A 27,076-nucleotide genomic window follows, 5' to 3' on the forward strand; every position below is an offset into this window, starting at 1 on the left:
TAATGTCTTAAATTAGGAATAAATTAAGTTTTCTAAATACCTTATTCTGCTTTTTGCTTTGGTCGTTCAGTTTAGTTAATTTTTAAAAACTAAAGTTTATCGGCTAATTAGGCATTTTAAGTGATTCCGGAGCGTGTCACTTGGAATATTAAGTATCAAATATTTCAAAGCGAGTAGTCGGCCTTTTTCTTTTTATTTATAACATAGTTAATTACGCTCTCCTCGTTGTCCATTATTATTTTCGTATTGTCTGGTGAGAATGACAGCATATTATCATAATTAAATCCAAATATGTGTTCTATTCTGTAGTTTACATATGTGTTATCGGCACTATGATCGTTCATATTATTATTTGAAGTCTGAAATTCGCCTTCTCCAGTACCAATTACTCCCGTTGCATTTGGAATACCGTTAAAGGCGTCATAATTGTAATTTAAAGCTTCGCTTGTATCGTTTTTGCTGCCGTTAATTGGAGTACTACTGCCGAAGCCACCGCTGTTTGGGTTTACAGCTCCTCCCATGTTGACGTTGCTGATAGTGTTAGCAGTTGAATTGCTGCTGTTACTGTTTCCGCCAACTCCAACGATAATGTAGTTGTTTGAGTTGTTTAAAATTCCACTACCAGTACCTAAACCTGTGCTAATTCCAATACCAGTACTTGTACCAGTACCAATACCTATATTATTAATGTTATTGTTGTTTCCGCAATATACATTCAGATCAAACTGATTAGTTTGAGTGTCAAAACCACCGGTTTCAGTATCCCTTTCTTCTTCTATAAAATTGCTGTTGTAATTATAACTGTCGCAATTTGATGTAGTTTTATTTGGATTCATGACAATAATAAGCAATTCAATCAATGTATCTCTTTTTAATTTTTCTAAAAAAATGGATAGTGACTGAACTGGAGTTAGTCTGTACTCGCTTTTAATTCCCATTTGCCATAGTTTTTTAGTTAGCTTCAAAACTTTTGATTGCAGTTTATTCTTTTGTGTCATTACAATTATTCTTGGATAACAAGATTTTAAAAAGTATAAGGGATGAATTGTGATTCTTTCGTTTTGAATCTTTGAGATACTTGAAGAATCCGTGTCATTTTTCTCCTCAGTTCCAATATATGTATTGTTATTCATAATGTTGCTTGTATATCCGCCTGAATTTATAATGTTGCTGCGATACTTCTTAGCTTTATCACAAACCTTTTGAATAATAATCTCTATTGCCACCTCGCCCATTACGCTATTAACCGTGCTAAAAGCGTGGGAATCTGCATTAGCACTGCTGTTTTTACTCATTTCCTTTAAACTGTTATTTATCTTAAAAGTATTACTCCCACCCATTGAATATATAGTGTCACTTGAAGAGTGTATGAGATACAGCAAACAGTTGTTGTCGTAAACATTGTAATCGTAGTCCATTAAAGGGTCGAAATATATTTTAACTCTTTTGTTATTATAAATAAGCAAATCGCTTGAATCGGACAATACGTTTACTATTTCATTCATAACATTCATATATATATTCATCTCACTGTCATTTAAGTTAACGCCTTTTTTAAATAATTTATTTACAAAATCAGTGTCACTAAATGCTTTTAATCTGTAATTATAACTTGTTTTATCGTCATATATCCACTCAATCTCGTATTTATTAAACAATAACTCCTTTAAACCTTCATCGTTTTTAAGAGTGTTTTTATTATCACAATAAACTAAATCGTCGTTTATAAGCATTATCTTTAATTTACCAACGTCAATGCTAGATGAACTTAAATTGTTATCTATAAGATCAAACAATGCCTTCTTCACAAACGGATAGTATGTTATTGTCAATGTTGGTTCCTCTTGCAAAAAATTTAACCATGGCAAAACTACCCTTAAAGACAACAACATGCCTTCCAACTCTATCATTAAGTTGTTTATAACTCTAGTGTTTAGCTCGTCAAGTGTTCTTCTTGTATAGCTGTTATTCAGAGTGTAAATAATGTCAAATGCTAAGGATAAGTTAGACTTTGGTGGACCAAATTCTTTACCGTTTATGTTGTTTGCTGACTGTTCGTATATTGGTTGTAAGAAATACCTTTGTATAGGAACGTCTAAATCAACTCCAGACAATATAAAACAACCGTCTTTGTCTTTGTTTCCAAAATTATAACTAGTATAAAAATGGTTATTTACATCGTTTTTATTATTTGGTGTTGAGACAATAGAAGCTTTTTCCCTGTTAAATCCAGAATTAATTGCAGCTGTAGTTGCGGTTGCTGTCCCAAGTACTCCAATTTCCGTTCCAAGTGTCGTACCTTCAATTAAAGTTGAAGAACTGATGCAACAATTGTTTATATTAGCCAAATCTAGTTCGTTGTAGTTGGTTAAGAGTGATAATACGCAACACTTCACTGAAAACGGAATTGAATTTGACAAAACCAATAGATTATTTGACTTGTCTATCAAATAATATGGTTTTCTAAGCCTAAATTTACATTCATATAGTATTTCATCAAAATTCTTATTTGGAACAAGTGTATTGTCAACTAATAATTTAAATGGGTATAGTTCAGGTAATTTCCAAGTTGTAAAGTCGTGGTTATTAAGAATATTTGTTATATTTGTCTTAACTATATCACTAAATGTCAAATTTATAACATTTATTTTCTCCTCCTTTTTAATGTCTAGTAAAAACAAAAGGGAGCTCATTTTATCAATACATCTGTTGAATAATGTATTTATTGTCATATTGCTCTCGTGTGTCTTTGAATTGCATATTCTAGACAGATAATAACTAAACTCGTGTTTGTTTATTGAACTAGGTATTAAATCACTTTTTAGCAACTCGTCGATGTGTTCTATTTTTGTTCCTCCTTCGTTATCACATAAAAACCTTTTTAATATTAATAGTGCAGACTTCGGTATATACTTAAATTCAAACGGTATATCCTGAGTAAAATTAAACATATATTCTGCGCTTTTGTTCATGCTATTAACCAAATCAATATCGCTTTTTACTTGAGTGTTTTCCAACCAAGTACATAACTTATTAAACATTTTATTATAATCGTTATTGCTTTCTTTGTATTTTATCTTTAACCACATTTCACATAATATTTTACCTGTGCAATTAATGTCATTACTGCTATTATTATTATTATTATTATTATTATTGCTTCCATTATTTATTAAATCCAGATAAGTTCCAAAAATAAAATTTGACAACTTTATAGAATAACCATAAACATCTTCTTCCAAATATATACATTTTGAAGACAAAGACATGTGATGTATTCCATTGTGATGACAATATGAGATTATTTCAAGCAACTGCCTTAAAAATGACCATATTATATAATATTCGCTTTTTTTAATGCTCTTCTTTTCTAAATACTCGTATAATGTTGTTCCATTCATGTATTCCGATTGAATATATATATATATATAATGATTATCCTCACTTACATTCTCCTCCATCCAACATTGGTAGTATCTAGCCATTAATTTGTGTTGAGACATTATTAAAGACGAATAGTTTGATGTTATATTCTTGTAGTATACGTTATATTTACTAAAAGGTATTTTGTATATTGATACCTGATAGTTGTTTTGATCTATTAGATGAAGTGATTTAGTAATGACTACGTTATCATCTGAATAAACAATTTCTACTACTATAAAATCTTGATTTAGTCTTTTTGACGATAAAAATCTATTATCATTATTGTTTATTATGCCACAATCAAATCTTTTATTTCCGTACCTTGTAGTACTTAAGCATTCTTTACTACTAAATACAGTATCTAATTTTTTATTCTCATTAATATTTGCACTATTATTGTTATTATCGTTCGCATATTCAATAATTGTGTCGTCCAAAAACCCAGAAGTCATTCCAGACTCATTTTCTCCCTCGTATGGGTATCCAGCTTTATTTACATATGATAATGAAAAATCATGGCCTGCATTACCATTTAAAAACTTACTAAAACCAACAAAATCTATGTTTTTTATACTCTCACTAATGATTTCATTTTCCTCAAAACCTCCATCGTTAAATCCACCAGAACCTACAACAGATATTTTATCGTAGTATTTTTCTAACTCCTTCTGATTGTTTATTCTTCTCATTTGCTCCCATAAATCTTCTGATATTTGTAAGTAATTATACAAGTCATCAAGTACACCATCCATGATATTTATCACCTGAAATATACATTCTTGGTCTCCACTTCTATTTATTATGATGTCATTTACCTGTTTAATAAATTTATTATATATATTATCTGGTAGTTCAAGCGAAAATTCAAACAGTAAACAAGGATTCTCCAGAGGATATTCGTTGTTGTAGTATACAGTTAAACTTCCATATATATTATTTCTTCTCCAATACCTTCTATTTTTAAATGGTAATGTTTCACCCGTATTCCTACACAAAACCAAACTATAAACTATATTGTTGTATATTTCAATACAACTTCTCAAATCTATCTCTTCTATCCCACAATTAATCTCATATGACTCAGTAGGAACAAATAATATTCTTGTTTCTATATTGTCGCTTTCAATATTTGTGTTCTCATCACTTACATTTATTATTTGATTTTCAATATTATTTAATTCTTCCTTTGGCAAATTATCATTTATAAAATGTAGTTTTACGTGGCCATATATTGCATTTAACGCAATTATCTCATTAATTTGAATGCTGGTTATGTCATCTTTTCCAAATAAAATAGGCTTTGATAATGGAAATATTGGTATAAAGTTCACATTAGTCTTTATGCTATTGTCGCCTAATATATCCTTTAGACCAACATTCATCGTATAACTGATATAATCAACATCTTACGAACCCCACCAACTTTATTCAAGTACTATTATTATAAATTTAATTAATCTATTATTCAACTTTTTCTTATTATTATTTCCATTTCTCATTTCCCCATTATAATCTTTAATTTGATTATAAATATGGCGGGAATGTAAAGTCTTCTTTTTCCAAAACTGCATTTTAGTCATGGGTTCGATTTAAATTAATGTTCACGCCTACAATTCTTTTGATTTTAAGATAATTCAAACAATTTTAATTTGAGTTGTTAACTAAGTGAAAAATTTATTTATTTGCACAATTTTTTTTATTTAGCTTATACACTCAATTTTTTTAACCAAGTGGTCAATCAAAATACAGAATATAACAATTGATGCATGCATGCATGCATGTATTTAGTTTTTACTCTTAAATTTGGGACCTCATAATAATTTTATAAGTAGCTTAAAAAATAGGGTTGTTTAAACTTATAAATGATTAAGCTAATTTATTTTTCCCTGGTAACTTATATTAAAAAAATATCAACTGAAAGTACTATATTTTTCAATAAAACAACTAAATTGATTAACTAGTTAATTATTAAGTTTGCTAGTTAATTAAAACAGGGATTTACGGATGATATAGACACACTATAAAATCAAAATTTAAAAATAATAAAATATAACTATGTATGAGAGTGATAACAAAGACTGGAGAAAGGGTAAAACGATCCCAGGTTCTTTGAATGATAATATAAGAGCATCAACACCAACATTAGATGAAATAAAATACAAATTAAGAAGATCAGATAATTTAGATAAAAAAAGCGTGGATAAATATAAATCAACATCAGATGAAAAAATTAATAGTTATGAAAAAAAGAACAAAAATGTACATGAAATTGTACCATTATCTGTGGAGGTTTGCGTTAGGTCAGACATAAATATATATGAATATTCAAACTCAGATGAAAAATATATGAAAAAAGACTTGATTGCACATAGAATAAAAAGATATTTTTCTCTTCAAGCTAATGTTGGTTTAGGGAAGATTGAAGTACCAAAAATAGGTGACTCATTTTTAAGAAAGGTTTGCACTGACATTAATTTATCATTGAATTACAGTCCAATAGAAAAAATGAGTGATAAAGATAGTTTATATTGTTCAAGCGAGGATATTCCAATATATCAAACAGAATTGAATATATATATATATCAACTAAATAAATTATCTGAAGAAGAATATTTATGTGATGATAGCAATGTGAGTAATGAGAAAAACTCGGAGTCCCCAATATGGAGGTTTTGGCTTTTGCCTAATATTGAATTTGATGGATTATGGGATTCCCTGCATTATGAAAATGGCTTGAAACAGCAATTAATGGATTACACATCAACAAGTTTAATATTAAGTGATTGTGGGATAGACAATAATATAATAAATTGGAATCATTTAATATTGTTGTATGGTTCCCCAGGAACTGGAAAGACATCTATATCAAGGGCAATATCTCAAAAGATAGGAATTAGACATTTTAATAAATATCAAAATATATATTTAATAGAAATAAATGCTCATTCGCTGTTCTCAAAGTGGTTTTCTGAGAGTGGAAAAACAGTAGTTAAATTGTTTGCTAAAATAAGAACTTTGTTAGAAGAGTCTGATTCTTTTGTGATTATAATTATAGATGAAATAGAAAGTATATCAAGTGCAAGAAAACAAAGCTTGGGAAGAAATGAACCATCTGACAGTATAAGGGTCGTAAATGCACTATTGACTCAAATAGATTCACTTAAAAAATACACAAATACACTATTGATGACAACTACTAACATAATAGATTCAATTGATGAAGCATTTTTAGATAGAGCAGATTTAAAGTTGTATATACCACTCCCGTCTATATACACAAGATACTTAATTTTAAATGAATGTATACAAGAGCTTATAAATAAAAATGTATTGTTTTGCAATTCAGATAAAAGTTATATCAAATTACTAAATTACAAAGAAGCAATATTATATAGAAATGAGAGAGTTAAAACAACAGAAATAAACATATCAAATTTAGTGCTTCATATATCTAGGAATACAGAAGGGTTCTCCGGAAGAAACCTAAGAAAACTTCCGTTTATAACGCTTCTTTCTTGTCATAAATTTGGAATACCACTTGAAATTCAAACATTTATTGAAAAAATGAAAAATATTGTAGATGAGAAGCCCGAAATACTAAGAAATTAAGTTTATTGAATTTAAAAAAGGTGAGATTATGACTTAAAGTTACTTAAAGCAAATTTAAATAATATTCAAAGAAAAATCAATATTTATTTAATCGATAATTCGTGATTTGGTTGATTTTTTTTTCCATAAAATACACCAAAATAAACATTATATGCAATAATCAACTTTATTAGTTCCGCCAAAAAGTTACAAAGAAGTTTATAAAAGAGTAACGCATATATTAATAAGAGCATAATACTAAAAACGACGGTGATAATTGGCATAATAATAATTGTTTAGTAAAATTGATTAACGAGAGAGCTATAATATTGATAATAATAAAGCAAAAGAAGTACAGCGATATTATTATTTTTTTAATTGATTGGTTATTTTGGTTTGTTTGACAACTATACAGACAGAAATACGTTAAGTATACAAAAATCAATTAATAAAGTTTATTAAATTTGACGTAAATAAGTTTTATCTTTTTCCCGATATAATAATAGAAATTTGAATTAAATAACTGACAAATTTTACATAAGGAAAACATAATTTTATTATCTAATTATGAGTTTGAATTCTGAGGATGGGAAAGTGTGGACTGGAGACGAAGTAAGGAGGCAGTTTATTGATTACTTTGTTGGATTAGGTCATGAATATTACAAATCTTCTCCAGTAGTGCCACTAAACGACCCAACAATACTGTTTGCAAATGCAGGAATGAATCAATTTAAATCAATATTTTTAGGAACTGTAGAAAAAAACTCTGAACTAAGTAAATTGAAAAGAGTAGCTAATTCACAAAAGTGCATAAGAGCAGGAGGTAAGCATAATGATTTGGACGATGTTGGTAAGGACGTCTATCATCATACATTTTTTGAGATGTTGGGATCGTGGTCTTTTGGTGATTACTTTAAAGAAGATGCGATAAATTGGGCATACAACTTATTAACAAAGGTTTACAACATACCTAGTGAAAGATTATACGCAACATATTTTAATGGTGATCCTAAAATACCTACATGTCCACCAGATGAAGAAGCAAGAAAAATATGGTTAAAGTATCTACCAGAAGAAAGAGTAATAGGTTGTGGAAGCAAGGAAAATTTTTGGGAAATGGCAGATACAGGCCCATGTGGTCCGTGTTCTGAGATACATTATGATAGAATAGGAAATAGGGATGCATCTATGCTTGTAAACAAAGACGATCCGAATGTTATTGAGATATGGAATTTGGTTTTTATGCAATATTACAGAGAATCAGATGGTTCACTGACACCTTTGCCAAATAAATGCGTGGATACAGGACTTGGACTTGAAAGGCTTGTTTCTGTATTACAAAATAAGAATAGCAACTATGACACTGATTTATTTATTCCTATATTTGATCAAATAAATGAAGTTGTAAATTTAAATCGTAACGAAAATAGCAAAATACCTAAATACAGTGGTAAAGTTGGAATAGTTGAGGATCCGTTAATGATAGACATGTCATATAGAGTTATTTCAGACCACATAAGAACACTGACAATAGCAATAGCAGACGGAGCGCTTCCGAGTAACGAAGGTAGGGGATACGTTTTGAGGAGAATACTAAGAAGAGCTATTCGTTATGGATCGCAGTATTTAAATGCAGGAGTAAATGGTGAACCATGGCTTTACAGGTTAACCGAAAGTGTATCTTATACATTAGGTGGTTACTATACAGAAATAAATAAAAATATTAATAAAATAAAAAGCGTGATATTAGATGAGGAGAAACAATTTTCAAAAACTTTATTTAAAGGTACTGAAAAATTTAACAAGGTTGTTAACAGGCTAATTTCATCTGCTAGTAATAAAGAATTGCTGGTATTCCCTTCAGATGAGGCGTTTTTATTGTATTCAACATACGGATTTCCAATGGACTTAACAGAACTAATGGCAAAGGAAAAAGGAATAGGATTTGATCATGCGGGATTTCAGAAGTGCATGGATGAACACCATTTGGCATCTGAAGGCAAAAATAACAGAAAAAACTCAACAGAGTTAGTTCTTAAACCAGACGTCCAAAGCGTTTTGTATCATGAGTATAATTTAAAAGAGACAGATGATTCTTATAAATACAATTCTGGAGACAAACTAACCGATTTTGAGTCAAAATTGGTTGCAATATATAATGGAAGTGAGCTGGTTAATGAAATAAGTGACAATGATTCAACATTAAAACACGAAAAAACAGTATACGGCTTGGTTTTTGATAAAACAGTATTTTATTCTGAATCTGGTGGTCAGGTATCGGATATAGGTTATGTCAAATTTATTAGTAACGATCAAGAGTCTACATTTACTGTGTTGGATTGCAAGAAGTACGGAAAGTATGTATTGCATATTGGAATATTAACTAAAGGTAAAATAATGTTGAACAGCGAGTTGATATCTAAATTGAGTGTAGACTTTGAAAGGAGAGAATTAATTAAAAAGAATCATACTGCGACTCACTTGTTAAACTATTCACTTAGAGCAGTTCTCGGGGAAGAGACGGATCAAAAAGGCTCTATAGTAGATAATAATAAATTACGTTTTGATTTTTCATATAATAAATCATTAAATTTAGATCAAATTAGAAATATTGAAGATATTGTTAATAATGAGTTCATAAAAAATAAATTGAACGTGTACACAAGTATTATTGATTTAGAGATTGCCAAAAAGATATCTGGTGTAAGGGCAATATTTGGTGAGTCTTATCCGAATCCAGTAAGGGTAATATCTGTAGGAATAGAAGGAGATCAGTTGCCAACTTCAACGGAGAACAACGATAATTTTAAATTACATAAAACTTCAATAGAATTTTGTGGTGGAACTCACGTAAGTAATACAGGAGAAATTGTCTCTTTTTCTATATTATCTGAAGAAGGTATAGCAAAAGGGATACGTAGAATAGTTGCAGTAACTGGCGACCAATCAGAAATAGCGATTAAGAACTACATAGAATTAAAAAAAGAGGTTGATGAATTACATAGATTACAAGGAGCAGAACTTGAAACAGAGATAAATAATCTCAAGTCAAAGCTAGAAGATGTTAAATTAATACCATTGAATAGAAAAAAGGAGCTTTTAAATGTCGTTGATGAAAGTTACAAGAGGATTCTGTCTGAACTTAAAAAAAAACAAAAAGAAAGATTGAATATGGCAAAAGAATTAGCTATAAGAATAGAAAATGAAAACAATAACTTCAAAGATTTGAAATATATTATTCTGAATATAAAAGAAATAAATGGTGATTCAAAATCTATGGACATAATTGCACAATACTTATCGTCTAAATTTCAAAGTATTCCCATTATGTTGTTTACATCTGGAGTTTTTAATGACAATGGTGTATCTGTGATATCTATTGTACCAAAGGCCTTGTCTGCTAAATTGCCATGTAACGTTTGGTTGAAATCAACACTTGACATATCTTCAGGAAAGTGCGGAGGAAACGAGCTTAGAAGCGTAGGATCCTCTAAGAGTGGATCTGATAAAATAGATGATATGATTTCCTTTGCAATTGAACAAGTATTCAAGTCTGAAAACTAGACAATCATTTATAGATGTGAGAATATGTATATGATCGACTCGTTTAAACTCGACGATCAAATTCTCATTTGCAATCTTTGAGAAAAGGCAAAAAGTCGCTGGTATTACAAGAACAAAAATTAATTTTATGTGTTTTCTTGTCACAATTTGAAGTAGCAGTTATCTAAATACTTATTTCCTTTATATCCTCCTGTTTTTTCCATCTCTATAACTATGAAAACAAAACGCACTCTGCTTTATGTAACTACGTTACCTTGAAAGTTGAAGGCTTTTTTAAGGGAATATCATCATTTGCTCGCCATTTTGTCATTTACACAACAAGTAATTTGGAGAAAACAGACAAATTAGTGGTTTTCTATAGTTAAGTTAAAAATCATCTAGACTATTGAAGGAGCAGCGGAAGATATTTTTGGCCAAAGTTCAGCACACTCCTTTCCTACAGGTCCAGTGATAGCGGAACCCTTCATTTCACCCTTTGGATTTACAATGACACCTGCATTGTCTTCAAAATAAATAAATGTACCTTCCGGTCTTCTAAAGGCCTTTCTTTGTCTAACAATAACAGCAGGCCATACTTTTTTACGTAATTCTGGTTTCCCTTTTTTAACCGTCGCTAAGACCATATCTCCAATTGATGCTGATGGAAGACGATTTAAACAAGAACCTGTGCCCTTGACTGCAATAATATATAAGTTTTTTCCACCACTATTATCGCAGCAGTTTATAAGAGCACCTACATTCAAACCAAGTGTGATTCTCATCTTAGCACCACCTGCAGCACCTCTTCCTCTTTTCATTTTGTTTATTAAAAAGTCTCACTTAAATTATACTATCAATGTTTGGTTTAATAAGTAGTTAAACTCGCAAACCAGTAACGAGTCGCATAAACAGCCTTTACTCTCCTTTCTGTTTGAAGTTGTTTAACTAAAGTTAATCGTCTATTAGCGCTATTACTCTATTATTATGCAGCTATTAATTAAAGAGGCAAAACGTATATATAATGCTATTCTACTATACACAGACTATTTATTTTGAGACAATTTTTATTACATAAATTATTTATAATGTATTGTGTCTCCATTACACTATTCATCAAGTCTTTTCTTACATTTTTCCCCCTATTTTATAAGAGACGCAAGTGCCATTCCCGCCTAACCTGCGGTACCTACTAGCAGTAATCTAAGAAATCGGTTTGGCGCCGTCATGCTTTCTGAATAAAAAGTAGCAGAGTGGGTGAAATGTTAAATATTTGTCGTCTAGTCCGGAATATCTTGGTTTATTGTGGCACAAATGCATGTGGTCTCCTGTTTGAATTTGGTGTGGCCCTCGCTGACGAGCCGAGTAGCCTTTTAGCCGAGTGGCAAGGGAGTTTCAGCAGAATAGTGAAACAAGACTGTTGTTTTGGACTGCTTTTACTGCAATTTCCCATATTAGGACGTTCAAGTCTTGAGTTGTGATTTCAGTGCGGTGTTTTTACCCACAAGGCGCGATTGGACCTCAAAGCCAGCAGCAGCTGTTCGGAGTCGTTGCGTGTTAACATTCGATTGTCTCTTTACCTCTGTGTCTCAAATCAGCTCATCTTGCTCTCCTGCTGCAAGCGAATCCGTCCCAAACTCGCGTTTGTGCGCGTTTGCACCTCCTATTCTCCTGTTTATTTAGGCTTTTCACATCGGTAAGCAGCCGCTATAAGTTTCGATACCATGTAACCTGGATTGTACGGTGGCGGTAAAAGTTAAAGTTTCGTGATTGAGATTAAAACGCCCTGAAATAAAACGGCAGGCAGAAATTAAATGGAAAATTGCATTTATAGCGGCGAAAGGCATATGTAGGTTGATTGGAGTACGGCAGCCGATATAGAAGGGGCAAATTAGGCGTTATGTTGGATGTATCAGTAAAACCTATACTAGAAAGCGAATTTATTAAGGGAAATGCGCTGAGGATAAACAAGTGCTTGATATGGTTTGATTTCGGGATAGAAAATGAGCTGAAGTGTGACAAGTCGCTTCTCAGCGAAGTGGAGCTTCCGCACATCATACTTTTAACTAACTACACGAAGAGATCAATAGGAGGATTGCCATTACTGAGTCAGATACTAAGAGAAAGGAGAGTGTCCCAAAAAATACCTATAGTATGCACAGAGCCGGTTTTCAGATTTGGAAACAATGTGTTGCTGGACATAATAAAGAGCATGAACATAAGGGAACAAGAAAGAGGAATACAGTATACGTGCAGCAGCGACAGCAGCAGGCCGGGGTTTATGCAATTACCCTATTCGACTGAAGACATAGAGGGAATATTTAGTGAAAACGTATGCAGATTAAGGTATTATCAGTCGTTCAATATTCAGCTGTTTGAAAACAGAAAAGAGCACAGTGGTGTCGGCGTTGATACTAATTTAAGTAGATTGAGAGGTATATTGCTAAAGGCGTTGCCTAGTGGCGTTGAATTGGGTTCTACAATATGGTCGGTAACGGTGAATTCAGAATCAGGGAATAAGGAGTTTGTTTACGTGAACGATACGGTGTCGCATCCCTATTGGCACGTGACTCCTTCAGATATGTGCAGATTAAACAAACCAGATATACTGTTGTATGGATTTGATGTAAGATATGCAAACACAAACGGGACTAATTATTTGGGGACAAAAAGATTTTCAAATAGAGTTGTACATATACAGAAATTAATAGGTACGTTGCTGCATTATTTAAAAAAGAACAAGAATGGTACTATATTGATACCTATACAATTAGACAGTTTTCTGTTGGAGTTGCTTTGTTACATAGACGCAATATGGAGCAAGAACAATATAGTATTTCCAGTATTTATAGTGTCTCCACTAATTAAGTCGTTTATGTTATCCGTTAAAACGTTGATTGAATGGATGAGTTTGGAAATAAGAACGGAGTTCTGCAATTCACGCTACAATCCGTTTCACAATTTAAAGAATATATATTGCGAAACGAGTTTACGAAATATAAGGAATGAGGGCATTTCGAAGCTTCCAAAGATAGTGTTCGCGTTTCCCGAATCTCTGGACTATGGTTACTCCAGAGAACTGTTTACTGAATTGTCCTCAAACGAAGACAATACGGTCATTTTTTTAAAAGAACCTGAAAAAGATACCTTCGCTCACAGTATTTGGAGCAGAGAGAATGAGTTTAACATAAACGCAGGCTGTGCAGATACTCGTTTCTTCGACCCTGTTTGGTCAAAGAACGAGGAGCTAACGGGCAGCGAAAAGCGTAAGGGGGGTTTTGAGAAGACAAACACAAGTGTGTTTGGGGACGAAAACTCCAAGTCCTACAGTATTGAGCTTCCTATGGTTAGGTTTATACAGTACAGACAGGACGAATTGTACGCAATGTACTTGTCCTATAAAGATTCAAACGGCGATGCAGGCAGCAGCAGTGGTGGGAATGTTTCTGCAGACAAGAGCGGCGAGTTAAGCAGCGTTAGTGACGTTAAAGACGATAAAGCCGACGCTAGTAGTGGCAGTTCGGCCTTCAGCGTACTGGATGATTCGCGTGGCGAATTTGCTTTGGATAAGACTTGTGACTTTGAAATGTGCATTGATGCCGCTCCGGACTGCAAAAAGGCGAACGAGAGTGGCTTTAACAGCAGAAAAGACGTCCTCTTGTCCGCTAATGGCTTTTCGATAAGCTCAACCACAAACATAAAAGATACAGTTGAGTACAAGAAGAATCAGAGCGTTTCCTCCAGTATACAAGGAAGGATTGAGAATTTAAGGTCAAAGTTAGTTCCCGTGAACTTAGATCACGAAATAACAACAAACATCGCTCACAAGGAAACCGAGTGTGGCCAAATAGTTAGCGGTAGCAGCGACGTTAAAGCTGGGAAAACAGCATCCAGTACTTTTTTTATTTCAGATTCAAACCGAGTTTCAGACGAAGTCGCACCGGGAACGAGAGACGGCTCCGTTAAAAGAGACGACTACGGTTGTTTGCTGGACAACAATACACTTTGTTCCATAATAGGTTCTTGGAAAGACGCGTCTAGCGACGTTGACATATCGTCATATTGCAGTTTAAATTCGTGTGATATTGAGGTTATTAGAGGCGAAAACACAAAGAGAGAAGAAAGTACCACAAATAATAGAAACAATTTCTTTGTAGACGGTAACGGTAATATAGGCACTCACTGTCAATCGGTCACAATTGACAATAAGAGAGCATTGGTGCCCAGAAGAAGAATTAAAATAGACGTTGGGGATGACTACAATAGCAGTAGCGATACATTAATAGAAAATGTTTACGGTTTGAGCAGAGAAGGGTTAAAAGTGAGGGATCAAAGTTTAATGATCGGTAACGAATATGAGTTTTCTGGGAAGGAAAAACGGGATTTTGGCCATTTTAGCCAGAGCAAGAGCGTTGGATTTACGAACGAGGGCGAAAGCAGGGCCTTAGCAAGCAAAGTGAGTCCGGGGAATCGCGTGACTAACAAGAATTCAATTAAAGACAATATGGGCGCAGGCGTTAATGTGTACGGTGTGACCAACGCAACAAGCCTTAAAGTTAAAGGCAACGAGGCCAAGAACAACGGTTTTGGTTTGATACAACTGTTTAACGCAGAGGGCGCGAGCAGTTTCAGTTCTGCAGCAAGCAACCTGCCGGAGTGGAGAGTTCACTACAGACAGCTGCTCGGGGGCAGCGAGCCCTACAAGACGACGTTCGAGAGGAGAAAATTGGAGGTGAGGTGCAAGGTTGTGTTCGCAACGGGTTTTGAACTGGAGAACAACTTCTCCTCTTTGCTGCCTTTGTTGAACTCTTCTGGCATAAAGTTGATGGTTTTGCTCTCTAACTGCAGAAACAGCGTGGAGCAGAGCGTGTTGAGTCACTGCAAGTCGCTGCTTATGTCGATGCCAAACGCCCCGAACTGCATCATCAACCCAAGCTACGGAGACGCCGGTCTGGTAGAGTTTTCAGTAGGCAGAAAAATAAACTACGTTAAATTCGATAACTCAGTATGGGAATATACCGGTACCGGTACATTTCAGCTTATAAACGATTATTCGTCCCCGTCAGCATCTTTGATTGAATCAAATAACAATTACGATTCAATGTCGAGTTACTTCGCGTTGTTTAGACTCGACAATTTAACGGCTAAGGTAGAAAGCAAGGGAAAGAAGTACAAGAAGGTAAACGGCGTGAAGGTGTTCTTGAACAAGAGATTTGTGGTGTACAGAAAAGGCGAAGCCGAGTTAGCCTCTAGGGACACGGTCTCCGGGAAGGGCGAAGGCGACGCCTTGCACACTCGCGACGATGCCCGTCCCTATTCAGTTCTGGCCAAAATGGTAGGCTCCGCTAGATCCGCAGATCGTCGCAGGAAAAGTAGGGCGTTCAAGAAAGAGATACTTCTGTCGAATTCGCGCGGCTTGAGACACATCGTATCAGAGTTCAGAAAACAGAATCCTGTTCCCGTGATCAACATGTCCCCGAACAAGGGAATTGTATCCATCAACGGTTCCGTTGCCTTGTCCTCATGCAACAGGGAGCGGGGGGCTCTGCCTTTTGGGAACACGCGCGCGGTCGGACCCCCCCGCGGCTTGGACGCCGAGTCAGGCAGCGGTCGCTCTTTCCGCTTGGACAGGGGCGAGCAAGCCGAAAACAAGTCCGGTTCAGACGCAAATGTGTGGAGTCTCCACTCCACGCTGCACCCTTATTACTACATAGCGAGGGCAATTTTGAGGAACCAGTTTGCGATCTTGTGAAGCGCGCCCTGCCGCGCGTCTCGACGCCGCCAATGCGCGGGAGATTTTTCACAGCGTCTTTGGTTCCAGTACCGGAGTCGCGGCGTCATGTGGTGCAGCCCGTGTGCTTGTCGTTGAGTGCGTCCAGTTAGCGAGACCAAACAGCTTTGAGTCGAGAGGTTTTTTCCGCGGCCGCCCTTTTTTCCCTTACAAATCGGTGTTTCCTGTTTTTGTCCAGGTGCAGTCTGCCACAGGGTGGTGGCCGGCGGAGCGAAGAACAGGAGGGAAAAGAGACTCGTCTTTGCGGTACCTGAGCCGAAACGGGCAGATTGCGACCGCACAAGGAATGTGATAGCGGCTCTTCTGTCCAATAAGGAGTTTGGTTGGGTTTTGTTTAGCGAAGCGACTCAAGTGTGTTCCGGGGCAGGAGCGATATAAATAAGACGTGCACGGACGCGTGAACGGGGGAGGGAAATGGCTAGAAACCTCCAATATAAGCCCTCGGGAGGGGATTTTGGGGAGAGAATAGTGGTTCCGTTGTCGTTTCACGACTCTAAGAAGTACGGGTAAGTGGCTTTGCGTGTCCGCCGACAGACGGAGCGCAGTTGAGTTATATTTCCACAAACTCTGTGTTGTTTTTGGTGAGACAGAAGCTATCCGGTTCTTTTGTCAAGCGAGCTGGAGCTCAGATTGAGGGAGAAAGAGAGCGAGTTTTACAGCATAAAAAGCCTTGTTGATCCAAGCTGCAGTTCGATACAGTTCGGCCTGGAGGGTTCAAAAACAGTTGAAAGCGGAATGGTCAGCGGAGTGTCGGTGCTTGACGGCATAGTGAGGAGTTCGGGGTGGCAAATGATAAGACAGTATGTGGAGATAGAATGCGTAGAGAAGAGCAGAGATTTGGAGTTGGGCAGACTGGAGATGTCTATTCCGGAGGTCAGGATTTCGCAGAGGGACTTGTGGTACTTAGAGAGATCTTTGATAGGGAAAATGGTGTACAGCGGTACGTCCCCGATGGTTTCGTTTGACAACAACAACTATTTGCAAATAAGCATAACTGGGATGACTTTGGCTGAGCCCGAGGCCGAGGCAGACGCGGGGTCCCCGGGCCCTCAAAGCCTGTCGGGGTTGGTTACCGAGAACACAAATTTCGTGATAAAGCCGAGGTCTACCAGAATAATAATGGCGATAATCTTGTCGCGAGAGTTCTTCTTATATTCCGGTCTCGGCTTTGAGTGGTGGAAGGGCGTTTTGGTTTTTCTCAGAGACTACCTGGAGACCAACAAGAAATATGTCGAGCACCATTTCTTGTCTATAATATTGACTTGGAGGGTGGAAGACGGGGAGGAGGGGAGTGAGAAGAGGGACTTTTATGAGGTTTTTTGGGAGGGAGTGATATCGGAACTGACACCAAACACTCACAAAATTACGGACTTTGTCGAAAAGCTACGTGTAAGAGTGTGCAAAATGCTCAACGACAAACAACTATTGAAGGGGCTGGTTTCTTATTGCAACTCAAACCTGTTGGAGTGCATTAACATGGCTCTTTCGCAGCTGCAAAGCGATTTAATAGACGGATCGCTGATTTGGTCCGGCAGGAATATAAAGATACTGAGTCCCGGTCCGCCCGTGCTGCTTTCTGGCCCTAAGGACTGCAGGAGACTGCTGCGTTTGGCCAGGATAACCGAGGTGAGATTTCTGAAAACATCGATCACGTGCGATTTTATTTCGTTCTCCGAGTTGGACTGGTACGACTCACTCAACGTTTGCATATTAGATACAGAAAGGGCGGGGCGTCTCGGTATTTTAAAGACGATCAAGCTGAGGTTGCCCGTTTTTGTGTACTACTTCAGGTCTTCTGAGCGCAAAAGCGCTCCTGGCCTTTTCGACCTGTCCTCTACGATAACGTTGATGGACGAGAACGCAGACGAACAGGGCTCGCGGGGAGAGGAGGAGGAGGAGGAGGAGGAGGAGGAGGAGGAGGACATAGATCTCGTCTTAGACGGGCGCGAACGCGGCCGCCGAACGAACGGAAACCCGGAGTCCGGAGACTTTTCGTTTTCGCCGGACGAAGAGCACCCGAAATCGGAGTTTAAGAGGGAGGGGTGCGGCGGAAGCGCCTTCAGAGACCTGCTGGGCTCGACGCTTCTCCCACTGACAACGAACATGAGCAAGATAGGGGCCGACGAAGGCGCGGGCGGGAACCAGCCGCACACCGGCGGCGGGAACCAGAGGATAGCCAACTGGACGATTACTCCGAGGAGGGAGCTGTTTTTGGCGTATTATTGGAACAATAGCGGCATTATAGGCCAGCAGTGCGGCGGGGATGCAAGGTTGGACTCCAAAAACGCCGATGTTCCTTCGGCGAAGAAAAGACCAGGGTTCAGCGACGCAAACGACGATGTGCTTAGGCTTATATACTACGAGCTGATATTGCACAGACTGACAATGTCGTTTCAGATACTGAAGGTGCGGTCCTTCAACAACCTGGAGCACTACAATGCGGAGAGCGTGCAGCTGCTTAAATTTTACAGCACAATGGAGAACAACATCTCCCCCAACTACGACTATATACACGAGCTTTACCTGCTCACGGAGGACGACAATATTCTTGTGCAGGTGGTAAACTCCGGACGCGACGGAGGCGCCAGTTGTTGCGTCGATGAGTTTGTCTTCGGTGATAAATGCAGAGGCCCGGGGGGCGGTGTGCTTTCGGGAGCGGAAGCCGGAGACTCGGGGTCGGAGAAGGCCCTCGCCTTGAGAGGCCGAGCCGGGACTCAAAGCGCCTGCGGAGACGGCGTTTCGAGCTACAAGTACAGCTACTATCTGTGCGGAAGCAAGTTCGTTTTCGAACAAGAACGGATGGGGGACGCGGACTGCGATTCGTCGGCGTTCTTCAGGTACTACACGGTTTTCAACAGTTTGTCTAACGTGAACTACAATTACGTGGACGAGCTGTTGGTGTGGCAGAGGGAGGTGCCCTTTATTTGCGACTTGGTAAACGAATCCCAAAACGAACTGATCAACTACAACTGCAGCAAAGACGACCCTGAAAACCATTACTTGTGCATGTCTTACATCTCGGGTCTTTCGATAAAGTACTTTCACTTCTCGATCATTCCCTTCTTCGACGAAAACGGGCGGTTCTCGCCATGTGGCGACTTGGAGAAGCCTGACTCGGGGGCTCTGTACTGCTACTCAAACGGCTACGGGGAGTGTTGCATAGACAGCATTTTGAACTACTGGCTGCGCTCAGTGCCCGCGAAAAGCGACTACTTGAGAAGGATGATCGACTCGGATTGCGAGTTGAGGGGGGATTCTCTAAATTCAGGCAGGAAGAGCGACCTTGACGGCATTTTAACCCACGGGAACCCAGACAAAGATGAACGGGACTCCCGAGCAGCCGGCGGCAGCAGGGAGTGCAGCAACGTAGCGAAGCTCAGAGGCGTGTCTTGCGAGAACGCAAAGACAATAATCAAGATACTGGAGCAGTTTTTCTTTTACAACGCGCCGAAGGACCATCCCAGAAAGCTGAATATTGAAGTGAACAACGGCTCTGGTCCGAGGACGAACAGGGTAAGTTCGACGAAGGTACTCTCGTCCTGGTGCAACATACTGAGGTGGAGGAACGTAGACAAGAACATAAACTACAAAGACTGCAAAAACAACCTGAACCCAATAAACTGGTTCGTGCTGCACTACGATTCCGTTTGGAACCCGCTGATCCCGTACAAGGTATCGATATGTTGGCTGGCCTGTCCCGTGTTTATAATATCAAGGATATTTAAAAAAATTAGCTCTATTCTGCTAAACCATTCCTTTTCGCTTATTCAAATCAAGTCCTCGAATGTATATCTGGCTTACGACTACAGCAACAGCGACTATTTGAGTAAGGGGCACGTGTCCTCGTGCCTAACCTTAAATCCGCCAGCGATATACAGCTTCAAGAGCAAATTGGCGGACGCCGGGAAAACCAGGACGGTGCTGAAAAAGCTGATTTCCCGTCCTCTGTTCCTGCAGCTGATTAGTTTCAACAACGGTCGCAACGACACGCCAAGGTTTTTTTTAATGGAACCGCACAGCATCTACTCGCTGGAGCTGAACGAGAATTCAGTTATTCTAAGGCTGAATTACTACCAGCATTTTTGGAAACTCAACTTTAAGAACGACTCTGGACCCACGCTAAAGTGCGCCTGCTACAGTTCCTGTTACGACAAAAACTGGAGAAACGACGTTTTCCGCTCCCACCTGGAGTACATAAAAGAAATCGTCGCCGGCTCCGACGCAATGTCCGAGTAGAAGGCAAGTCTGCTGCCCCATTTGCTGTTGGATGTCGCACCTACTGCATTCGCGCTACGTTATTGTCGCAATTGGTCTAGTCACGCCCAGGTTTTTGTTATAAATCACCAGGTTTTTCTCCACTGCGTCCAGAAATACAAATGACTGCGTCAGCTTGCTATCTATGATGTTTCTCGGACCGATGCTCGAGTTAAATATCAAAAACTGGACTATGAAGGGTCTGTACTTTTTCTCCAAACAAATATGCAGCTTGTCCGAGTATACCAGGTTATTGTTATTGTTGTAGGCGGATATGTTACTCAAGTTTATAGTTACCATGTCCCCAGTGGAGGACATGCACGTTATTTTGTCGTTCATAGTGTCGTTAACACAGAACATTGACACTATTGAGCTGCTTCTCATGTCGCCTGGTAACCTGCGACTGTCAACTTCAAACGGAGATATCAGCGTCACTTTAACTACTTGCTTTTTTCTCATATTAAGCGATATTATTCTGCCGTTAATCGCACCCAAAAGCAGCGTCACGTCGTTTATTCCAAAGTTGTTTGAATACAAAGAAGAGGAAAGTCTCGAATTTATTAATATAGATGAGTCCAATCTGCTGCTTCTCACGCCGTTTGAGTAGCCGTTCTGACCCTTCACCCACAATGAAGTAGTAAACCACGTCGAATTTTCCAATATGTTCTTGAACTCCTCGCTCGTAATCTTGCCGGAGTGACCAGAAGAGCTTGCCAAGTCAACTTTGCTGCCCGACTCTATCTCCTTATTCAGTTTTAGCATGTCGTACAACACGTACATATTGGTATCCAAAAGCTCTTCGTTTTTTTGGGTTTGCGCCTCGAATGAAAGTATTAGACCGAGCCTCGGCCCTCCTATGAAAACGAGATATTCCTCAACAGTATTGCACTCCTTTGAGGAACTGCAGGTTTCAGTTCCACTATCTTCACCGGTTTTGAATATACCCACCTTTTCGCTCGATAAAAAACACGTTTCCTTCAAAACGTCCGCGGTTGGTATTACATCATATATCAAAGACGAAGAACAAACAGGTCCTTTATCGCAACCATCTTCGCTTTTGTCCTCGGATTTTCCGCTCATCGCAAACCCAAATAGATTACACCAGCATTTTGGGTGGTAACTACTTACCTTGTTCCATGTTAGATGATTGTTATCGCCCTCACCAATACCACTCCATTCCTCCACTATCTTAGACAACTTAAACGGGAAATTTAACCATTCTATAATTTCGTTTGTAGATAAATCAACAATTGTAAACAAACCATCATATAAAACAATATCTTCGCATCTAGTGATCTTGCCAGTGCATTCATCACCCATATCGTTATTGTAATACTGACTCTCAGATATGCTCCTTTTTTTGTTCCTAAAACACTTTATTGACTCCGGATATTCCAACCTGACGTAACTAATTTCTCCGTCTAAGCTCTTTTTGATATTTCCTTCGGAATACTCAACGTGCCAAAGTATACCCAAGTACTGATACGACGTAGAATCTATAAAGTGAACCCTCAGTGGAACAAATATATCACCGTTTCTCGTCCACTCAGACGGCATGTACTCGTCAAAGGTTACATTTGAACATATGCTTATCGTTGGTATGGAATCTGCCGTTTTCCTTTCGCCATTTTTACATTCCGTATAAACGCCTAGTCTGCTATTAGCACTCTTTACATTACAGTGAAAACCACCGCCCTTTAAACTAAAGATGCTCTTGTCTCTTCTGCTTTTTATGGATTTAGAAACGCTACTCTTATCGCCTCCAGTATACAAGCTGTCACTAACCGTGCTCAAATCGCAACCTAGATTAGGCAATTTGGTTGAGGGAGTTGAATTTATTATATCCCAATAGTCGCTATTCCCATATTCATTATTGTCAATACATGGTGATTCTTCTGAATAAACCTCAATGTCCAACCTAAATATTGATATTGACCCATTGTCGCTTATCAACGCAAAACTTGTGTTAAATGTTGGATGTTGTGACAAACATAGTAAGTTACCAACATCATATTCTACTTTTTTTGCGCACAAATCTGTATCTAATTCTTTATATTCAGAATAATATGTATTGTTCTCACCGCAAGAATCGCTCTCATTACACTTATTACTGTTATCGTAACTGCTGCTATTTTCACTATTGTAATCATCATCATTGAAATTTATATTCCTAATGTCTTTTTCAATACGATTAAGCTCAATATTCATACTATTGTCGGTATTTATAAACTTTATAGTATCCAAACACAAATAATCGTCAATTTTACTGTTTCTGTCTAGTATTGGAACAAATAATTCGTATGTCTTCACTTTTTCCCCATATATCTCCAATAAACAAACGTTATTACCGTCATAATGCACAATGTAATTGTATTTTCTATTATTCCTAAATCCAATAAACGAAAACAACTCCTGTTTCCATATTTCCAAACCAACAAGTCCCTGATCACTCATATTAGTGCAGTTTTCTAAAATATTACTTTTTCTACCAGCTTTATTTACGCTACTGTCGCTATTCATTCCAAAAATATTATCTTCTCGAACTGATTTATTAATTTTTTTAATTTGATCGTCATCACTCCCATGTTTGTAATCCTTAGCATTGTTTGACAGTTTTTTGTTGTTCTCGCTATTGTTAATATTATTATTCATAATTTTATTGTACGCTTGAACATTCAATTTTAACAACCTAAATACAAATACCTTAATTTTCATAATGCCTGACTTCATTATCCTGTTTAAGAGCTTATTGCATAATATATATGGCATCCTATTTGAAATTCTCTTCCTTAACGGCAACATAATAAACTTATAAAATAAATACCATCTAAATATTTTCATGCACAACAACATATTTATATTTTTTCTAATTTTAATTAATTTAATAAAACGATTTTTTAACCAACTAACTATGTCAGCAACCATTACACATCTTTTAAAACATTTGTTTACAAATTTTTTTCTTAAATCAATTAAAACGTTCTCGTCTGGTAAAACCAACCCATTGTCATAGTTACCATTTGTATAGTCACTAATTTGATCTAGTAGCAATCCGTATTGACCGGATTTTAAAAATAATTTTGAAATACCAAACTGATATGTTTTTGAAGGTATATTGTACGTAGATAAGAAAAATTCAACTATCATTCTGTCTGAAAAACCGTATATATACTTTTCTGGTAATAAACATCTCAATTGTTTAATTAAATTTGAATAACACGCTCTATTTGGATAGCCATAATGCATTATTTTTACCATTTGTACCGTCCCTGATTGCATCATCTGATTTAATACCAAGTGACCATTCCATTCATCTGACCTCATGTTATTGTTTGGTATAAAACAACGAATAAACTGTAACGAAATCTCGCCTAAATCTTGTATCATATCTTTTAAATCTTTTGTAAATTTTTTACTAACACTCCTAAAACTAGCACTCTTTCTATTCTTATATTCCTCGTCTATTATGCCATTTAGTATACTATTTTTTGAATTATACAACAACTCCTCTAGTTCTGGAATAATTTTATCGTGATTTTTATCCAACCATCCATTTAATGTGTATTCAACAGAACCTGCATAGTGTTTTATCACAAATTTTGTATTTAATTCGTTTGAATTCATTTTTAAACCATTTAACGGGAATTTTATAAGTTTTTGCAAACTTTGTAAATTACTGTCATTGTAACACTTACTTGGAGACGATAAACTCAAACTACAGTTATTGCTTCCACTTATTCCACTATTATTATTCATTGATTTACCATATTTATTGTTTATTCTTTGCCAATATGTGTAATCAGATCGGTCTTGACCCTGAGATTTTAATCTACTATCGTCGTCTAACAATGAAAATATATCAAATATTAAATCCAAAACTGGTTGTGTTTTTGGAATATCTATATTTTTCCATATCAAACCCTCTTGTTTATACAATTTTTGTTCACTTTGAAGCACCTTCTCCACGAAAAACTCCTGTAATTTTTCATTTGCTAAATTTATGCATAATTGTTCAAATGAATTTATCTCAAGTTTTTCAAAGCCGTATATATCCAATATTCCTATATACAAAGAATTATTTACACTGTTTCCTCTTGATGGAGAACTTGAATTTAAATCAATATCGTCCTTGCATGATGTAAATTGATTTATTTGAAACACCATCCAATTGAATAATCTCATATATATTGATCTTATTATAGAATGTATTAACTGTATTGACTGATTACTTGTTCTTGGTATCGATACTGAACTTTGATTATTTCCTATTCTTAGCTGTTTAACCTGTAAAACTTCTGATAATAGACCTTTCTCTATGCTAAACAGATCTGATATATTTTCAATCAAGACTTCGTCTTCAAACTCTAATTTTGCTCCATCATTTGAGGATGTTATATTATTATTTGAATCGTTTAAATTATCGTTACTACTATTATTGCTTTTAAATTCAATATTTCCTAACAATATTATTCCAGATAATATCTTAAATAAAGAAATCTGCATATCCTTATCAATACCATTTACTCCGAATGATTCTCTCAATACTAAAAATTGCTTCTTATCATTTTCTATTTCTGAGTTATATGCCAAATTTCCTTGATTTAATAATTTATATTTACATACATTCCTCTCTAAATAATACTCCTTTAACTCATGGTCACTGCAACCATGTATTAACTGATAAAAACAATGATAACTCCTTTCATTGTGATTATGTTTAACACAACGGCTACTTTCCAATAAATATGTTGTTATTCCACCTCCTCTTAAAAAACCATGCTCATTATAATACATTTTATTTAATCTTCCAAAACGTGATGAATTATAATTCCTCACAGTACGTGCATTTCCAAACGCTTCTAATATAGGATTTGCAGATAATATTCTTTTCTGTATTCTTTTTGATTCATCTTCACCAAATACTTCATTTGATGAATATGATAAACGTATTTGAATTAATCTTTTTTTTTGTTTGTCAGTTAAATTATCAAATTCTGACTCTGTTAATTCATTTTTGCTCGGTAATATACCTACTTCCGCCAAATATGACATTACTATTTTCGCCGTTTCTGTTTTTCCTGCTCCACTTTCACCTGATATTACAATTGCATGCTTTTTTTTATCTAATACCATACTACGATAAGAGGAATCAGCTATTGAATATGGATGTGGAGGCATCTGACTTATATGTTTACCATAATAACTTCTTTTTGTTTCTTGAGAATATAAATTTTCTATTTCTCTATACGGATTCATCGCCAATAGTAAATGTGCTGTGCTTGTATATATTTTACCTTTTGCAAATCTAAATCTTATATTTTCTAATATATTTGCAGGATCTAATGATGTTAGTGCTGTATTATCATCTTTATCTGTATCACTCACATATTTACTGCACAACTCTATTGAAACACTTTCACTTCTTGGTAAACAACAATTGTCATTATCATCTATTCTGTGATCTTTCACCAGTAATTTTCCTCCTACTATATCAACATTCTCCACTTTCATTAATTTATAACCATCAATATTACATGGCACCCAAACCAAGTCATTTTTTAAAAATGAAGTCATATTTAATTATATAATCAAAATTTAATATCTAATCAAAATTTTGATTTTAATCCTTCTATTAAAGTATTCCTTTTATTATTATTCTTTTAAATATTAACTTATAAACTAAGTGAAATTCTTTTCTTTTATTATTTCTCAATTACAGTGGGAAAAAATTACTGTTAATAAATACTTTTTTTTTCTTAATTTGCCACTTATTTGTTCATAATTCACCTTTTATAGAGTTTTCTGTATTAACCTTACCAAAATATTAATTAAGTCCTTTATTATTAAAAATATATATATTTAAAGCAGGAATTATGCTATATAACTTGTTCCATTTATTTGTTAATTACAGAACTTCTAAATAAATAATAGGGGAGCAAATCTTCGATTTGAGTAAGAAAAATCGAATATTTACTCTTTATAACTTTAACTATGTAAATAATCTATTCCTTTTCTTTTATTTATTTATAGTCTTTTATTTTGAAATTAAAAATTTAATTTTTCATCATTATTATCTGCCCCACAGTGCCAGTAATGCATGCAGTGGCGCCTAATTAGTGCGGCACTCTTAAAATTCTTTTTAATATTGTTTCATTCTAAATTTGAGTAATATACCACTATTGTAAACTCCTTTTAACTAGTTGTAACCTTGAATCTATATAATTTTTATTTAATTAGGCTATGTGAAGTTATATTAATCAGAAAGAGTGATAGAACACTTTTTCTAATAATACACTTTATTATATTTTAAATTGGTCCATTTATAATCCACTGTAAAATTTTAATTCCCGATTTATCTTAGTATGTTTATATAAAAAACAATTATAATTCTTATTTTTAGAGATAAAATACATGATTTTACATGTGATTTATTTGTTATCGCCACCTTTTAAAATATGAATTGTCATAAATTTTTAT

The 27,076-nt window shown here is 36.0% G+C and overlaps 6 protein-coding genes across 6 annotated transcripts; 3 read left to right on the forward strand and 3 right to left on the reverse strand.

Moving 5' to 3' along the window:
• Nucleotides 1-164: 164 nt before the first annotated feature.
• Nucleotides 165-4,808, reverse strand: FG386_003099 (uncharacterized protein; the record flags this gene model as incomplete). Its single annotated transcript, XM_067342327.1, has 1 exon — nt 165-4,808. One exon carries the CDS (start codon nt 4,806-4,808, stop codon nt 165-167), a length of 4,644 nt encoding a protein of 1,547 aa, XP_067197876.1.
• Nucleotides 4,809-5,481: 673 nt separating this feature from the next.
• FG386_003100 (Pch2p like AAA ATpase) lies at nt 5,482-7,035 on the forward strand (the record flags this gene model as incomplete). The annotated part of the gene is made up of 1 exon (XM_067342328.1): nt 5,482-7,035. The coding sequence occupies one exon, from the start codon at nt 5,482-5,484 to the stop codon at nt 7,033-7,035; it is 1,554 nt and encodes a 517-aa protein (XP_067197877.1).
• Nucleotides 7,036-7,581: 546 nt separating this feature from the next.
• Nucleotides 7,582-10,578, forward strand: FG386_003101 (alanyl-tRNA synthetase; the record flags this gene model as incomplete). The annotated part of the gene is made up of 1 exon (XM_067342329.1): nt 7,582-10,578. One exon carries the CDS (start codon nt 7,582-7,584, stop codon nt 10,576-10,578), a length of 2,997 nt encoding a protein of 998 aa, XP_067197878.1.
• Nucleotides 10,579-10,955: 377 nt separating this feature from the next.
• On the reverse strand, nt 10,956-11,375 carry FG386_003102 (60S ribosomal protein L23; the record flags this gene model as incomplete). Its single annotated transcript, XM_067342330.1, has 1 exon — nt 10,956-11,375. One exon carries the CDS (start codon nt 11,373-11,375, stop codon nt 10,956-10,958), a length of 420 nt encoding a protein of 139 aa, XP_067197879.1.
• Nucleotides 11,376-12,454: 1,079 nt separating this feature from the next.
• On the forward strand, nt 12,455-20,581 carry FG386_003103 (uncharacterized protein; the record flags this gene model as incomplete). Its single annotated transcript, XM_067342331.1, has 3 exons — nt 12,455-16,026; nt 16,768-16,851; nt 16,936-20,581. 3 exons carry the CDS (start codon nt 12,455-12,457, stop codon nt 20,579-20,581), a joined length of 7,302 nt encoding a protein of 2,433 aa, XP_067197880.1.
• A 54-nt stretch (nt 20,582-20,635) lies between these two features.
• FG386_003104 (uncharacterized protein) lies at nt 20,636-26,173 on the reverse strand (the record flags this gene model as incomplete). Its single annotated transcript, XM_067342332.1, has 1 exon — nt 20,636-26,173. One exon carries the CDS (start codon nt 26,171-26,173, stop codon nt 20,636-20,638), a length of 5,538 nt encoding a protein of 1,845 aa, XP_067197881.1.
• Nucleotides 26,174-27,076: the final 903 nt, after the last annotated feature.

The sequence above is a fragment of the Cryptosporidium ryanae genome, assembly GCF_009792415.1.
Source record: "Cryptosporidium ryanae isolate 45019 chromosome Unknown contig_63, whole genome shotgun sequence".
Taxonomy (NCBI): domain Eukaryota; phylum Apicomplexa; class Conoidasida; order Eucoccidiorida; family Cryptosporidiidae; genus Cryptosporidium; species Cryptosporidium ryanae.